Here is a 17,909-nt window from a genome sequence, read left to right on the forward strand (position 1 = left end):
CCGGGTGGCGGAGTCCGGCCGGCCCTGGGGCCCTCATTAGTGAGCCGGCTCGGCTGCCAGAGCAGGTGGCACCTGCCACTCCGCTGTGTGGGCCAATTAGTGGTTTCCTTCTCGGGGGCCTGACCTGGCACTGACTCACATCCGGACCTCGTCATTATCCGGAATCGATTTGGTCCCTTGGGGGACACACGTGTATGGGGGGGCTGCTTGTGAGATGCCAGATGCGGACAGACGCAGGAGCGGTGGGAAGGCATCTGTGTCCCACGTGTGAACCCAGCTCGACAGCTGCTCCAGTAATGGGCCGAAGCCCTTCCCTGTCCCGGAGCCCCCTTTCTGCAGCCTGTAATTGGGAACAGGAGCAGCGCTGCGAGACCACAGGGAGGAATTCAGGTCGTTACCACCGTGGGCTGTTATTTCAGGCACGAGTCTGGCTGACACTTGCTCCTTGGGAACGAGTTAGTCTCTCTTAATCACCATGTGGCAGGGGAGAAACGGCCCGATTTTACGGAAAGCATTTTAGGAGTGCTCCAGTAGATATAATCAGCAGAGCAGTCAGAGAATTACATGCACATAATCCTTCCCAATTGTGGTTGACTTAAGATGTAATTACTGTAGAGTAATAGGCCTGTTAGGAAGATTTTGAGGTGGTTGTAATTAATACAATGGGCCAATAGAAAACCGGAAGGAGTCGTTCAGTTTCAATTAATTGCTGGCAGGAGAATCTCTGTCTCCCGAGGGAGAGCTCCTCACAGAGAGAGTCACACGCTCTGGGATCAGGGAGCCTGCAGAAGAGTCCATTGACTTTCTGCCCGGCTGACTTGTATTGAGGAGCTGCCAGGTGAGCGGAAGGTTACAAGAACAGCAGTCAGAGTTTTGACCCACATGGCATTCAGAGTGTCACTGTCGGCGACTACTCCCAACTCCGTGGGGTTTCAAGGTCAATGAGGTTAGGGATTCTGCTTGGGTTTGTTTCTGAATGTCCTAGCGGGTCTGTCTGTCTGCCCCCACCTCCTGGCCTTTTCCCCCTCGCTTGGGAGATGGTTAAACAGTGCTTTGTGATCTGGAGGCACCGCAAGTTAGGGGAGCTCGGGAGCGATAGAGCCATAGGTGGACGCTTGGAGAAAGCTGGCGCCCACTGCCACTTGTGAACCCCTTGGGAAGTTCTTTGTGTTGTTCTGATTCATTTCTGTGTCTACAACCTTGGCGCCGGGGACACCTCATCCCGCATTGGCTGGGGAGCTGCTGTCCTGTTAATTGATGCTTGTGTACGACAACTGTGCACTATGGAGACAACACAAAAAACAGCTACCTGAGGGGTGGGGAGGGTGACCAGGAGCAGCAGACATTGACATAGGGAACAGCACCGTGTACCTGTCAGGTTTCATGATTTAGGTGGAGGGAAGGCTCCATGCAGAGAAGCTGAAACTCAGAAAATTTAGTCTTACTGACTTACTGACTTTCTGAAGCAGGGTCAGAGTTCGGGGTAGCCACAGTCATTGGAGAGTGAGAAAGGAATCCCAGAAAAGAAATATTCAGAGATGGGGAGCCCTCATATTCTGTGTATAATTTCTCTCACCTCACCTCTCACATATGTGTTAGCCGGGCTTCAAGAAGCTCAGCTTAGCCGCCTAATAGAAAAGCTGCAACATGATTCTAGGTCTTCAGAGGCCTACAACAGAGCCCAGAGTCTCTGCAGTGCATCTCCTTGGCATCCAGGCCATGAGCCCAAATTACTGGACATAAGAACAAACAGGAAAATGAGACACACACACCAGAGAAAAACGTGATCGGTGGAGACTGGTGGAATTGTCAGACTAAGACAATGAAGTTGTTATTGTAAGTATAGACATCAAGGAAGATATGCTTGCTACAGTTTGGGTGTGATTTGTTCTCCAAGAGTTGTGTGTCAGAGGCTCTGACTCCACTGTGAGGATGGTGCTAATTGCCAGGGCCTCTGAGAGGCGGAGCCTAGTATGAGGCTCTTAGGTCTTTGGGGGCATGGCCCCCCGAAGAGAGCAAGGTGGTTCTCATGGGACTGGTTAGGATCCTGAGGGGCTTGTTGTAGAAGACATACCTGGCCCCGGAGTTGCTCTCTGGCTTTCTGACCTGCCGTGTGATCTCTCTCACACTGCTGCCCTCACTGTGACTCCATCTAGCACCAGGCCAAGGCAGTGGGACTGCCACACCTTGGTCCGGAAGCCTCCAAGACTGTGAGCTGAATAAACCTCCTTTCCTCACCTCAGCCCATCCGTTTGTTGTAGCAATGGAAAAGCAGGTGAGTATGAAGCGTAGAAACAGAGAAATAGGAACTACATAAAGCGTAGAGTGGAGACACTAGCAGCGAGCTACATAATCTCTGAAGTACATTTTTACTGGATGGCTTGTCAGAGGATTGGCAGTGACGGAAGAAACAGCCAGTGAACTTATAAGTGGATTGATGGAACTTAACCAACCCAAAGAACGGAGAGGAAAGAAATTGAGAACAAATTTAACAGAGCCTCAGGGCTGTACGGCAAGAGTGAGTCTTCTGCGTGGAATCAGAGTTGTAGGGGAGGAGAGAGAAAAGGGGGCAGGAAAAGTATCTCAAGAAATCATAGCCAGACGTAGTTCAGGTTGGTGGAAGATGTGTGTACTTCTATTCAACCCAGCAAATCCACCCGCAGGCATTTAGCCAAGAGAAAGGAAAGCAGATATTAAGAAGATTTATATGTAGATATCCAGATCAGCTTTATCAGTAATGCCCACAGATGAAGAGAATTTAGAAATTCCTTAAGTCATTAATGGGGAACAGACTGGGCTGTATCCACAGTGAAATGCTGTCCAGTTAGAAACAAAAGCTTGTACGTTGACAACCAAAGCTTTATGTGAAGTGTGGACGTCAGAGAGAAGCTACATAGGTCAGGATGCCGGTTTATACGGAAGTCTATCAGGGGCCACACCAAAGTGAGGTGGACAGATGGTGTGGCTCCTGTGTCTCAGCAGGAAATCTCTGGGGCCGGGAAAGCCTCAGCACTAACTGTAGTCATCTATCTCTGTCAGGTGTGCCCTAGTGACCAGTGCGGCCCGTGGGGTGCCCTCCAGGTGAGCACAGGCACGGTCCCCAGTCTTGTCACTGCTGCTCCCTCAGTGGAGCCCACAGAGTACTCCCCACTGCACGAAGCCCTGACCAGTCCCAGCTCAGAGGGGACTGGTGCCACCACGGGAACACAAGAGCAGGCCCATGGGAAGGCAGCTGGGGCACTGTCCCCATCCGCGTGTGGGCCTGCTGCGGGGCGGGGGTGGCTGGCCACCAGAGCCGTGCCAGTTTGAATCCGTGAACGAGGGCCACCTTGCGCGGGTCTAGAGTGGACGTGCCTGGGGCACCCTGGATGCTCCACTCGAGGCTGTGTGACCTGCTTCTGCTGGGCCTCCTGGGCTCTGGCTGAGGGTGCCGCTGGCCACGTCCCTCCTGGACGTACACGAGCGTCCCCCTTACTGCAGATGGGGCCGCAGGACTGCTGTCGACATTGCCTCTGAGGCCACCATTCTGCCCAGAAAACCCCTGAGGGTGGACAGGGAGCTGGTGACCGTTGGTGGCCGGGGGGAGTGTAGTTGGAAGAAACCTTTCACTGTGCTTATGGATTTTGGATCCCAGGAACGTGTGGTTTATTAAGAATTAACGTGATGTCATTCATCAAAGTCAGGCTCCCAGCTCTACTGTGAGGTGAAGCGCGAATGTTTCCCCCGGGCCCTGAGTGGGGTGAGGAGCCCCGACGGTCATCCCACACTGCCCCAGAGTGTCCACTTAGGGTGCCTGTCGCTCAGCCTGGGCTGTCTTTCCTCTTCAGGGAACCCACGCAGGGACGGTTCCGGCTAGAAACCCACTGAGTGATTTATACAAGAGCGTTCGTTCCTCCAGGATGGTAACGGGGGAAGCGGAGAGGACAGATTCAGAAAGTTGTCTCCGGGGCTCGGGGTAAGGTGATCCGGAGCTGCCTCTTCCTGGGAGGGTTTGGGATATCGTTGGACGTGTAGTGGCAGAGAGGAAAATAATGGTAGCCCTTGTCCCCGCCGCCTCCTGGCTCGTTGTGGCGATGCTGATGTGGTCAGGCGGGCTGGCGGCGTGGCTGCGGCGTTGCTGACAGGCGTCCGCGTGCACTTGGCAGCCGAGGTGCGGAGAATGCGCGTTTGCCGTGCAAAAATAAGACTTTGCACACCAGTCTGCTAGGTACTTACAGTATTTAAAAAATGGAAAACACTCCGTCATTTTCCTGTGGCAGGGAAGCAGGGAGAGGGGTGGCCTGCCTTCTTGGAGCTGATTCTGGAGGTGGATGGAGAGTTTTGGGGAGCGTTTGTGCTAGAAAAACGGCCTCGAGATTTCACCCAAAGCAGAATAAATCAGATAAGAAAGAGAGAAAGGGCGTGAGTCGAGGACGTTAGCTTTCTATTCTCAAATAAAATATTTCTTGATGAGAGAAAAATCTAGAAAATAGTATTATGTAAAGCACTCATTTACCCACCTCCAGCTGCATTGAATCTTATTATTTGGGTTCATTTTCTTCAAATTCACAAGGAAATGTACGTTGTGGATATAATCGGAACTTTTATGTGCTCCTGGCTGATTTCATTTTCTCCCGCCTTTGTCTGAGCGAGGCGTCATTACCTTGCGTGGTTTCAGTAGTTTTTGATAGAAACTGTAGAAAAACAGTTGCACACATGTTTACCGTTTTTATAAAAAGAATTATACCATGTGTTTTGGCAATTTCATTTTTTCCTCTGAAGTCTCCATATTAAAAAATCAAGATAGCGCCAACTCACTGTAAAATGCACCCTTCTAAGGTACAGTTTGGGGGTTCTCGCCCGTTCCTGTGGTCATGGCACCGCCGCTCTGCCCGTGGGGAATATTCATCACGCCCCGGAAGCCTTCCCAGGAGCAGGCAGCCCGTGCCCGCTCGCCCGCCTTGCACCTGCGAACCTGTGTCTGGCCGATGCCTTTACCTACTCCGGATGTCGCCCACCTTTCCTCTTTCTTGCTTTCTCGTGTTTTAGCATTTTGAAGGTGACACACAGTCGCGCTGCTTCCGGCCCGGGTTTCTGATGAGAGATCAGCTGTTGGTTGTACCTTGGCTCCCTCGTCTGCGTCACTTTTCCCTGCTTCTTTATATTCTGCCAGTATTTCATATCTTTGGCTTTTGTTAGTTTATGATGTGTCTAGATGTGTATCTCTTTGAACTTACCCTGCTAAGAGTTATTGGATGAATGTTTTTCAGCGAAATTGAAAGATTTTTCTTCAGAACCCCCCATTTCTCTATGTTCTATACTTTTGGAACTCTAATATGTGTATATTTGTACGTTGTTCTCAGGTTCTGATTATTGTATGTTTTTTTTTTCCCTCTTAGTTAGACTGAATCAAATTAATCAATTGCTCTTCAAATTTTCTGGGTCTTGTGCCTGTTTAGATCTTTGATTCTTGTGCTTCTTGAGTTCTTCTAGTGAGTTTGAAACTTCAGTCCCGTTTCTTTCCAGCTCCAGGATTTATGTCTGGCTCTTTTTATAAAATTTGTGTTTCATTGGTATTTTCTAATCTGTTGAGACACAATTATCAAACTGTACTGTAGTTCTCTGGTTCTTTTCACACATTTCAAATGTCCATTTTAAAGAATTTGTCTATTGTTAACAGCATCTGCTGTCCCTAAGGGGCAGTTCCCGTTCACTAGCCTTCCTCCCTCTGTGTCTTGGCAATATCTGTTGGTTTGAACATCTTTGCAATTCTTGTCAGAAATGTGGCGTTCCAAATAAAATAATGTGCAAGTGTGAAAATCGGATTCCTTCTCTTTGCTGGGATTTGTTGTTAATGGCATTTGTCATTCTTGTGATTGCTGTTTCTTTTTCAGAAAACAGTTTAACTTTTTGACACTAATTTCTTAAACTAATTCTGCAGTGTTCATGCTTCTTACCATGTGTGGCTGCTGAAGCCCGTGCTGGCTTAGCTCACGACTGGCTGAACCAGTGGTCAGGGAGCCGCTGGCCAGGGGTTAAGTCCTGTGAGGCAGGAGCCCTCCAGGCTTTTGCTGAGAGCTTTGCGTGTTCAACTTGGGAGAAAACTTGGGCGCTGGGCATGGTGCTGCTTCATCTCTCGGAGGGTGGCTGCTTTCCTCCTTCTCTTCTCTGCACGAGAGAGATACCCTGTGTCACACAGCCACTTCCGCTCTGCCCCCTCCCCCGGGAGCCTGGGAGACTTCTCAGGAGATGGGCGGAGTAGGGCGTGGCAGGTGCCCTGTTTATCTCTTTGCTCCTCCTCCCATCCCTGTGGCCTGGCCGTGTCCCTCCTCACTCTTGCTGGTGACCTTGCCCTGCTTGTGGCTCTTAGCAGACCCGCGTGGCCCCTCCTTTTCTGTCTTTCCTGCCGGGCTGACGGTGCCCTGGTGCTGTTGTCACCCCCTGTTACTGGTCGCCGTGATGGTGCCCCATTTCTGTACAGAGCTCAGATTACACCAGTTAATCAATGTGTTGAGCGGACCATCCAGCTCCTGGTGCACCTCTGACTGATACCTCTTCGTGCTCCAAAAATCTTGGGGACTAGTACTTCCGACTGGGGTTTTTACACGTTCCATCTCATCTGCAGCTCTCGTTAGGCCTCTCCCTGAGCCTGCATAAGGGAACTGATGTTCTTAACCAACATTTCGAGGCTCCAGGGAAATCTTCCTTAGATGAATAAGAACTTATTTATTTACAGTCACGGGGCTGTGGATCTAGTTACATAAGTGCAGGTGGGTATTGGAGAGGCATGTTGACATCTAGGTTTATACTCGATGAGGGGAACTGCTTGTAATTAAATCTATCTTTAAGGAGAGAGGGACTAACTACACGGCCACAGAGGTCTCCGTGGGTCTCAGTGACTGGACTGGGGCGTAGGAGTGCCGCAGAGGTTTTGGGAGCCATTCTGCCCTATCTTTTCTCTCACATCTGTCTTTGCCGTGTTTAGTTGGCCTGAGGGAAGGGGTCAGGGAGTGGCTGTGTAGCCTTCATGTTTCTCATTGGAAAAGCAGCCCAGGTTGAGTGTGGGGGTTCCCAGCTAGTGCTGTGCAGTCAGAGGAAGTGTCCCCTCCCACCTCGGGTTGGCGTTCAGTGCCAAGCTGAGCCTGTGGCACACACTGGGTCTTGGGTACGTCCAGGCCGTGTGCTGCCCCGGAAGCCTGGAGGGCGGACACAGCAGACGCCTGCTCAGGCGGGTGAGGGATCCTGGGTGAGCCGGGACGCAGCTCCTGAGGTGTCTGCAGAGGGGTGAACCCAGAGGGTCCTCTCAGAGGTCTCGGGCTGCGGGGGCCCAGTGTGTGAGGGGAGTGGCCCAGGCCTGCTGAGGGGCCTCAACCCTGGCTCATCGGAACATGGGGCAGTGTCGCCTGGCCCTCCGCTCTCTGGGGAAGCCGGACATTCATTGTTGTGTGTGTACAGGTGTGTATACTGTCCTCTTTTGAAAATGTTAACTACTGTCTGGGCATGGTGGTGTACACTAGTAACCTCGGCACTTTGGGAGGCTGAGGCAGGATGATCCTAAATTCAAGCCTAGCCTGGGCAGCTTAGTGACTTAGTGAGACTGTGTCTCAAAATAAAAAATAAAAAAAGGGGTGGGGATATAGCTCAGTATGACAGGCCCTGGGTTCAACCTCTGACCATGTACAGCCTTTGAGCGTCCTGCCTGGCTTTCCCAGCCTTCCAAAAATACAGCAGAGGAGCCCCTTCCCCCAGTGGTGCAGTCTTAGCATTTTTATAAAGGAGAGTTCAGTATAGCACTCCAGTGACAGGAAGTCAGGAAATCAATCAAACTGATAAGGAGAGAGTGTTCGGGACCCTGGAAGAGCCGAAGTCCTGATCTAGTTTAGACTCTAGCTGTTGATCCCTGCCTGACTTGTCGACCAGAACCACACAGGGAGAAAGGAAACAATGGCCGCGGTGATGGACGTGGGAGCTGGCGTGCGGCTGGCGAAAGTGCCGAAGGAGGTGATTTGTTCACACCAGGCCCCGAGCGCCGGCAGTGGGGTCGTGGGGAACCCGCCGTGACAGCAGAGGGGCGGACACGGGCCGTGCTCCTACTGGGTCTCTGTGTGGGGGTGGGAGAGGTGTGGGGGGACCTCGGACAGTGGGCCGTGTGGCCGCCTGTTATAGTGCGTTCCTCGACACCAGCCCTGCCCGGCCTCCCGGAGGAAGCCTGTCCTGGCTGCCAGCCCAGGTCACCGGCTTCCTCCCGATGCCGCACGGCCCTATGGTTCCTTGGGACACGTCATTGTGCAAAGTGGGCAGCATGTGCTGCTTCCCTTGCACTTGTATGTGTACGCGTGCAGGTGTGTGACAGTCGACACGACAGTCACTAACAGGGTACGAGGAGATGCCCAGAAGGACGGGGCAGAACAGCGGGTGGAGACCACGCCCGGGGCGCCAGGACGGCATCCCGGACAGGTGGCATTGGACAAGGACCTGAAGGTGTCCCTTCTACTCAGCACCCGTGTCCATGCTGACGGTTTCTGACACGTTTTTCCCATGATTTTTTTGTCTTAAAATAGATTTCTCATTTATTCAACAAATATTGGCCGAGGAACCGCCCGCCTTCCACCCAGCCTGCAGGTCTTGGCGCAAATGTCAGCTCCCTTCTGAGGCGTTTCCCTAGCGCCCTCTCCTTGTCTCCTGTTGTGATTCACCTATTTTAAAATTAAAAATGGCTATTTATAAATTATAATTTTGTTTTCAGCTTTAATTGAGTTTATTGGTACATTTTAGGGACAGTACAGTTGGCGTTTCCCTAGCGCCCTCTCCTTGTCTCCTGTTGTGATTCACCTATTTTAAAATTAAAAATGGCTATTTATAAATTATAATTTTGTTTTCAGCTTTAATTGAGTTTATTGGTACATTTTAGGGATACAGTACAGTTACATTCATTGTTGGGATCTTGTACCTCTACATGACAAGTCTTGATTCTCATTTTTTCCCCTTACCTCTGCCCTCCCTTCACCCAAATTATAATTTTTTTAATACTTGAGAAAGTTAACTTTTAAAAGCAAATCGATTTCTTTTGTTTTACTGTGGAAATAGTATTTGTCATTATGCAGACTCAGCTCTCGTTTATTTATTTACCTGCCTGGCCAGAAGGGGGCCCCGTCTGTTTTCCACACCTGAGAACCTTCCAGGCCTAACACAGAATGAGTGTGGAACACAGTGGGCACGGGAAGCAGTTCAGGCGCCCTGGGGACTCTGGAGTGCGGACGCCCTCGCAGTCGAGACTGAGGTGTGTCCTGTGAGCAGGCTGCCAGGCGGGAGGACACGCTCAAGGCGACCTGCTGGTGGGCTCTTTGTCCCTCAGTGGGCAGAAGACCCTGCCGGGTGTTGCCCAGCTCCTCCCGGCTCTGAGGGCCAGGTGAGGAATTAAGCAAACCCCACTGAGCACCTCCTGGCTCTGCCATCAGGGCAGTGAGGACACAGCACACTTTTGTCACAGCCAGGGGAGGAGCCCAGACTGGGGCTTGTGAGTCACCTGCAGTCCGGCCCTGGGGCGTCCGTCCCATGCCATCACTGTTCACCTTGTGTTTGGTCATTTTTCATATTAACACCCAGAAAACAACACATTTGGAAAAGTAAACCCAAGACCAGAGATGCCCTGTCTTGTTCTACTTCTAGGAAAACGCATCTGGGGAGATGAGGGTGTTACCGTGTCAGCTTGGGGGCTGAGAACTGTCTGGGCGTTTGTGGGGACAGAGGCGGCACAGCTCGCTGGAGCTGGTGTGGGCTGGCAGTGCCTCTTCTGCCCGGCTTTCCTTCTCCCCGACTCCCTCCTGTAAAATGACTATCAGGGCCCTCACTGCCCACAAACGACTGGACTGGGTCCCTGGTTATGAGCTGCAGGGCACAAGCAGGGGGCTGGGTCCCCAGTCTCTCCTCTTCCTTTTTACTGACACGTGTGAGCTGAAGCTACCCTGTGTGCTCAGAACCCTTCTCAGCCCTGCCTCAGTGGTCCCCAGGGCCCGGGGGGGGCGGGGCAGCCTTCGTTACAGGTGAAGTTTCCATGGGAAACAGGGTTTCCGCACTGTGTGGAAGGAGGGTGCATGCTTTGGCATGAGGGCTGCACACCTGACCCCTCTCAGCACACACGCACACACACGCACACACACACGCACGTCTCCCCCTTCAGAAAATAGGACTAATGGATATCTCGTGGCTGAAACATCAATCCTGATTCCTCCAAGGCAATTGTAATTATTAAATTAAGATAATCACAAAGCACTTTTCTAAATTTGAAAGGTTTATCTGGAGCAGATCAGGAGCAGGTAAAATTAATAGCTCTGAACCCATTTCCATAGAAATGTCTGATTGGCAAGCCTGCCAGCTGCCTGAAATAAGATTTCCTTCCTGTGCTTTGTGGAAAATTAGAAAACAACAACAGCAAAACCTTAAACCTAGAGATGACCCTGGGTAATAAACTGCTGTTCCACGCACTGCCTGGCCTGGGCACGCCCTGAGCTCAGTCTAAGCATGGGCTGGGAAGTCAGAGAGGAGAGGAAGCACCATGGTTCGGGGGGCCGCCCCCCTGACTCAGGCCCTCCCCACTGCCCAAAGCCCGGCTGCTGCTCTGTACCCCGGGACCAGAGCTGTGTCTCCATGGGTCTTGGAGACATCACAGAATGGACTCATAGCACTGCCCAAAGTGAGTGCCGTGCATTCCCTCTTCCATCCTCATGACCGCTGAGTGTGGGTAATCAGGCCTTGGTGCCACTCGCTCAGTTTTCTGGAGGGGAAACTAAGGCAGGAGCAGCATAAATAAATGCCTGCCCAGGGTATAAAGCAAACCAGCCGCTCTCTGCTGCGCTGTCTAACATGGTGGCCCCCAGCCACGTGTGGCCACTGAGCATGGGAGATGAGGCTGTGGGACTGAGGATCCGATTTTAAAGTTTCTTTATTTTTAAATGAATTTCCTCAGAAGGTAAACAGCCCCTCGTGGCTGTTGGCTGCGGTAGCTGATAGCACAATGTCTGAGAGAGTCTCAAAGCCTTTCCCACATGGGGGAAGGGGTCGACCACGTCCAGCCCTGGGTGTAGGCAGATGTCCGATTTGGAGTAGAGTTTCTCTTACGTCAGATCAGTGCAGTTTAGTTCTGTCAACACCTCTGTTACATCTGGGTGTTGCCCCGGCACCCCTTGGCCAAGCAGGGAAGCGTGCAGCGTTGGGCTCCCCACTTGCTGTCTTTGAGGGGCTGTCCACAGCAGGAGACGCCACTGGAGAAGGACCCCTGCAGACAGCAAATGCCGTCTCAGAAACGCTTTCCAGAGTGCAGGCCTTGAACAGGCCGCAGAGGCAGGAAGGGGGTCCTCTGCCCACTTAAGCCTGGACAGCTTCACAGTCCAGGATGAGCGAGCTGGTCTCTGTCTCCCCCAGACACACACAGTGAGGGAAGCCATGGAGCCAGGCAGGTGGGACTTTCTGACCTGCATCCCATCCCACTTGGGGCTTAGGAGAGGGAGAACCACGTGTGACCCCCCTCTTCTGCTAGGTTTGTGTAACAGTCCTCAAAATTTCTGGGGTCCTTCCTCACCGCAGGGCTCACACCGCTACCTGAGGCACACAAAGTCACCCCGTTCTGCAGAAACTCTAAAGCTTCAGAGTCTGAGTTGCTGGCCCATGAACGCCCAGCCAAGAGGGAGCAGGAACAGCCGGCTGCGGAGGGGCCTGGCGATGGGCGATGCTGGCTGGCGGAAGTGTCTGGGCCTCTCTGTGTGTGGCGCTGGGCTGCGGTGTGGGCTCTGCAGGCCGGGACATTGTGGGTGCTACGACCGAGAGGTGCTGCCAGCAGGCGGGAGGGTGGGGTTTACCGCGTGGTTGACGTCCTGAACTTTGGTGCCTCTTCCAGACCCAACGGCTCCTTCTACGAGATCCTGCAAGTGGACTTTGGAATGGACAACAGCAGTGGCCTGGCCGGGGCCCAGCAGATCACCTGGCAGGTCGAGTACCCCGCCGAGGACTCCACGAGTGAGCTGGTGGTCTCCGAGATCTTCGTCAGCCGGACGACCTTCGTGGGCATCGTCCCTCTCGTAAGGGTGAGAAACTGGGGCTTCAGAAAGGCGGAGATGTTTTTCTTTGAATACTTTTGTTTCTCAAAGAAATGTGAAACAGTGTAGAGTCTGTTATTTCTCATGCATTTGATGCACATGGTTTAGCTAAGGAAAATACACTTAAATTATGTTTAATTCACCTGCTTTCCCTGATGCCTCCCTTGAAATCACTTAGAGTCTGCTGTGCGTGTCCCTTCCTGTGTGTGGATGCTGCTGATGGTTTCCCGGGAGCCCTCGGCCCTCATCGTCCCCATCTGTGTACCAGGACCGACGCCGTGCTCTGGGAAGGGGCCTCACTGAAACGTGCTGGGCTGTGTGGTGAGCACAGCAGCTCCTGCACTGAGGAACCAGATCCTTGTCACTCGGCTCTGCCCCGAGAGTCCCCAGGTGGCCCCAGGATGGGCAAACCTTAAAATGTGGCCGGATGGACCCAAAGAGCTGGGTCCCAGAGCCCACTGACCTGCCTGTGGTTTGTTTCCCGGCCCCGGGGGTGGTTGGATTCCCTCCCTCTGGCTTGGGTGGAACTCGATTTACAATCACCACACTTGAGAACCAAGTCAGGATGAGATGCCCAGACCTAATGAGGCCGATGTTTGAGTTCATTCTTTCCCTCTTCCTGCCCAGAGCAGACAGCCGCGAGGCAGCTGCTGGTCTTCCCAGCACTCGTAACAGCGCGAGGCACCGTGGGCATCTGTCGAGGGCCCGAGTGACACCCGTGCTTTATCCCAGGGGTCCAGGGCCATCTCGTTTTTTAAGATTAGTCCAAGGGAGAGATCCTCCCCATCAGCAGTGATCCGTATTTTGGTTTGGTGGCAGCTATGGCTTGACAGAAAAGCACCTGTGAAGGGACAGAGTGGACGGCTGTGTGCTTGGGGGAGATGAGGTGCTCCTGCAGTCCCGTCCCGCCCTTCTGCCTGAGGTGAGCGGCGCCTGGCAGCCCCTTCACTGGGAGTCTGGACCACTTGGCTCCCTGTTGTTTCCCCACAGCTTCTGCAGCCTGCCGATGCCTGCAGGGGTGGAATTTAATGGGTGCACTGCGCTGTCTTTCAAAGGCAGGCTCCAATTTCTAGAGGAGCTGGGAAATGCCTTGTGTTTACCTGCCAGGATGCTGGCGCCAGAACAGGGGCCTGGACCGCGTGCAGCCCACAGGCCAGGTCTAGCCTGCTGCCTGTCTTTGTAAATAAAGTTTTATTGGAAGCACAGGGTCAGGTGCCGTAGCAGGGCCAGACGGAAGTGGGAGAGGAGCTGCTGGTGGCCCTGCGTGAATAGGGAGAGCCAGGGATCAGGCATGTGGCCTGAGGTGCACACACAGGTCGGCCAAACCACTTTGCTGCCTCAGTCGCCTCTCCCCAGTGGGCTGCTGTTCCTCCCGTCTGGTGCAGAGCCCCACGGACAGAGCTGCGTCACCCCACCCCGTCCCCACTTCCGCCCCCAGCACCTTGTCTCCCTTCCCTGGGAACGCCGGCTTAGTCCTGTCGTGTGCTCGGCTCTGTGTTTCTGCAAACTTCAGCGGCTGCCCTTGGCTGACCTTCACTTGGGGATGTTTCTTTGTGCCCATGTCAGTTACCATGGGCTGGAAGCTGTGAGGTGGGCTGGTGGGGTGGTGTGGCCTGAGTCCCTGAGTCTCGTGGTTCACCGTGAGGAGAGGCTCGGAGTTGTTAGGCAGAGTTCGTGAAGGCTAAGTGCAGAGCCAGCCGGAGACTGGCAGGCGGGTGTGGCTGCCTGGAGGGCACAGGGGAGGCCACGCAGGGTGCCATGGGGCTTCCTCTACCATGCTGGAATATCAGGTCTGTCCTGGGGCATCTTTTAGTCATTCGCTCGGATTGTTTGGTTGATCCCGCACACACCTGTGAAGGTCCTTGTGCCCTTGGGGCTCAGGTGGAAATGTAACCAGGAAGTGGAAGTCGTGGGGGCTGTGTGCTCCAGAAGGACCAGTGCTTAGGAAGGGCTGGAGGCAGTGAGTGCAGGCGCTTTTGCCTTTGCACCCTTCCTTCCAAGTGAGGATGCAGGGGTTTGGGCTTCCGCAGATGCAGCCACAGCCGCCATCTTGTGAATGAGAGCCAGGCCCTCTCCAGACATGGATCCTACAGCACCTGGTCTTGGGTTTCCTGGTGTCCAGAGCTAGGAGGAAATGCATTTCTGTTCTTCACGAACTGTCCAGTCTCAGGTATTCTGCTGGAGCAGCACAAACGGACGGACGCCTGCGGAACGTCAAGCCTTGTGCTGGGTCAGAGGGAGGTGGCGTTATCAGTGACGAATGATCGATGCTGTCAATGCGGCAGACGAGTTCCAGGTCCTCAAGGGCTTGACAGGCCCCTGGCCAGATTCCAGCCAGCTCTGTGAGGCCCTTCTTGGGACACAGCATTTTCATGGAGTCAGAGGCCTTTCCGGCTCCCTCAGGGAGTTCTGTGATTGCTCAGCTGTGTATGGCGTGACTGGGGCGTGGGGAGGAAGCACACTCATGCTGGTCCAGCGGGCCTGTGTTTATGTATCACATGGCGGAAGGCACATGGACTGAGAATGGCAAGAACCGGGGGGACTGGGGAGCTGGTGAGCTCCAGCTCTGTCTGAGGGACCTCTGAGGCGCTGGTGACTGCTGGAACATGTTTGAAATCTTTATCCGAGGCCCATGTAGATGCCTTAAGGATTTGGCCAATGTTTCCTAAACTTCGAACATTAATTCATGAACGGAGCTAATTTTTTCTATAATCTTAATTTCACATATATTTATGTATGTGAATATTTTTCTAGCTTTCAAATTTATTCATATTTTTAGATAAAGCTTTCTATAATTAGTTTAGACAGGAAACCAGTCTCTTGGGTATAAACATGAAGATAAATTTAAATATATCCCCAAAGGCAGTGCAAGCAAAACAGTATTCTTAAATGTGAGCTGGTTGTCCCTGTCTGTGGATGACTTGTGATTTGGGTCTAAAATATCTCCCAGAAGCCTCATGTGCTCTGAGACGGGGCCTTGGAAGGGTGGCATTGTGGGGCGGTGCTGCGTGTGCTGCTCGGACTCGGGCCTGCTGGGGGAGGTGGGTCACTGGGCTGTGCCTTCAGAGGACCAGCCCCTCTCCGGCCCCTCCTCATCTCTGCTTCTGGCCTGGGAGGTGAGCAGTTCCTCCCCACCATGCCCTGGTGCTCGGGCGGCCAAGCCTAAAGCCGGTAGCCAAAGCGAACCCTTCCTTCCTTACGTCGCATGTGTCAGATATTTCACCCCAGTGACAAAAAGCTGAGACAGACTGATCTCAGATCTTCCTTTTTATCTCATTACTGTGACAGAACAGGAATTATAAAAAGATATTAATGATATGTGAGTATGGGTGAAGTCCTTTTTCAAAATCTTGCATGGATTCAGGAAGACGGAGAGAGACTTGAAGTGCAGGCTCTCTGGTTCTGTGGCATCAGGTCCCGAGGCACCTGCTGTCCTCATCGGTGCACAGTGTGAGAAGCCACAGAACTGGTGCAGGACTGAGCAGCTGCTGTGGACTGACTCCCCCATCCAGCTGCCTGTGTGGCCGCGCTGGTGTCTCCTCAGCCTCCTGCTCCCTCCCGGCGTCCTTGATAATGTGACCTCAGCGAGGTCTTTTTCTTCTGCGTGGGCACCTCCGCCTTTCTGCTGGGTGCGGGGGGGTGGGGGGCTCCGTGGCTGGGGGGCGTCTTCCCTTCGTGGTGGTATCGTCCCCTTTGCCTGTGATTGTTGTGGGACGACAGGGTTAGAGTGTCTTTCTAGTCAGTTAAACCCAAAGGGGGAGATCCGGGGGTGGGAAAGCACTGCTGACTATTGAAAAGCACACAGCTCAAGGGAGGGCTTCCTGCTTCCTGTCCCTGGCATGGTGAGGAAGGAGATGGAGCCGCTGTCCCACTGTAAGCGCACTGAGGGTGACAGCAGGGTCTTCAGTGACATCCAGCCGCTGAGCTGACCCATGGGGAACCTCGCAGCTCCAGATGTCTTCCTCGTGGAACAACAGACCTGCTCCTCAGATCCACTCCCACTGTCCGTGAGCTGGGGCTGGGGGACTCCACACAGGCTCTTTCCATCTCCTCACCCCCAGGTGAGGTGGGGCCTCCTCACATGGGGTCTTCACAAACAGGAAGGAGCAGCAGGGATGGCCTTGTGTCTTCCATCACCTAGGAGGAAACTCGGGCCTCCTTCCTCCCTATTGGTTGGAAGTGGGTTGCATGCCGCAGTGCAGGGAGGCTGGGGACTGTGGAGTGGGCATTCTTGGCTTCACCTGTGATAGCATGGACAGCCAATGTCATGTGCTGCCCATGAACCAGCTCCCTGCATATTCCTGGTGCCCTCTGAGAAGTTTCCGTAGCCTTGGGGTTCAACCCATGCTTCTAGTTGAGAGCTTCACTGCTGCAGTTGTGGGGTCCTGCTTTATGTTAGGCACTTGACACTTTTCAGATGGTGAATCATCCTTGATTTTGTGAAAGTAAAATCTACATCTTTGGGAGGGCTTGACCTAAGAGGGCTGAGGAGAGACCCCAGGCTTGGAAGCCAGGATGAGGTTGCTGAGTACAGGCAGGCAGACTTGCAAAGGGCAGTAGCTATCATGATTCACATTCATCAATGCATACATCTGTATGCATGCACCCACCATGTGGCCATCCATCCATCCACCCACTGATCTATCCATCCATCCATCCATCCACCCACTGATCTATCCATCCATCCATCCATCCATCCATCCATCCATCCATCCACCCACTGAGCTATCCATCTGTCGATCCATCCACCCATGCATGCATCCGTCTACTTATCTCTGGATCCATCCATGTATTCATCCATCCATCCACCCACCCATCCACTCATGCATTCCTGTATCCATCAGTCCATCTACATACTGATCCATCCATCCATCCATCCATCCATGAATGCATCCCCCCGGCCCACCCACCTGCTCATCCCTCCAGCCTCGCTAACCACAGCATTTATTTGGCACACACTACATTCCAGATGCAACACTTTCTATTGTACAGAAAGAGAGAAAATGGAATTGATGAGAATTTTGAAGCTGAAATCACTAGGTCTTAGAAGCTAATATTCATGCCTAATATTTGGTTTTCAGAAGACTAGCACATTTGGTAAAAACTTCAGAGGTCCCTTCTCCCCAAGACAGTCTAAAGAGAGGTCCATAACCTGGGTAACAACACTGTTTTCTGCATCACTTTTCAAATCTTTGTGGTCTTTCTGCTGTGCTCTCCATGGTTGGGAAATGCTAACTAGTGTGTCTGTCTCTTTTCTTTCCTTTTTTCTTTCTCCCTCTGAAAGCACATGTTTTCTTTTTTCCCTCCACAGTGTTCCTTTTCTGAGGGTTTCTGTCCAATTACTGAGCTTTGAGCTCAGAGATTTGTTCCCGTGGGTGGCTTGGAGTTTAGGACCACAGCCCACCATTCAGCTACAGTTCTTAAAACTAAAAAGCCCAGCTCTGCACATGTAGATAAAAAACACATTAGCTTTCAAAAAGGTTGGAATGAAAAAAAAAAAAAAGAATGCACTTGGTGAGTTTCTAGGCAACTGGGAGCACGAGCTCAGCATAGGCTGGAGAGAGGGAGAATCAGATTCCTTTTTCGTTGCACTGGCACCTTGCAGCACGGCCTGGGCACAGACGCTTCTTTATTCCAGTAGGGTTTGTGTGCCAGCTGTGCCAGGGTCGTTCTCGTGGACCCTGGGGCATTGGGCAGGCTGGGTCTTGGCTCCTTGGCCTACACCGGGCACTGAACACCAGAGCCACAGAGTCGGTCCTCAGAGAAGCGCTGGGCACCGTGGGGAGACACACAGCGGGAGGACAGGGAGCCAGAACAGGGGCGGGCGGGGGGGGGTGG

At 52.8% G+C, this 17,909-nt stretch overlaps 1 protein-coding gene across 1 annotated transcript in view; it reads left to right on the forward strand.

The window, feature by feature from the left end:
- Positions 1–17,909, forward strand: part of LOC104848381 (transmembrane protein 132B) — a 267,981-nt gene that overhangs the window by 160,236 nt on the left and 89,836 nt on the right. Inside the window, exon 4 of the mRNA XM_010604288.3 lies at positions 11,873–12,059. Within this exon, the coding sequence (XP_010602590.1) occupies positions 11,873–12,059 (187 nt within the window). The remainder of the gene's footprint in view (positions 1–11,872; positions 12,060–17,909) is intronic.

Source organism: Fukomys damarensis, unplaced genomic scaffold, assembly GCF_012274545.1.
Source record: "Fukomys damarensis isolate Sample0158 unplaced genomic scaffold, DMR_v1.0_HiC HiC_scaffold_12, whole genome shotgun sequence".
NCBI classification, from domain to species: Eukaryota; Metazoa; Chordata; class Mammalia; order Rodentia; family Bathyergidae; genus Fukomys; species Fukomys damarensis.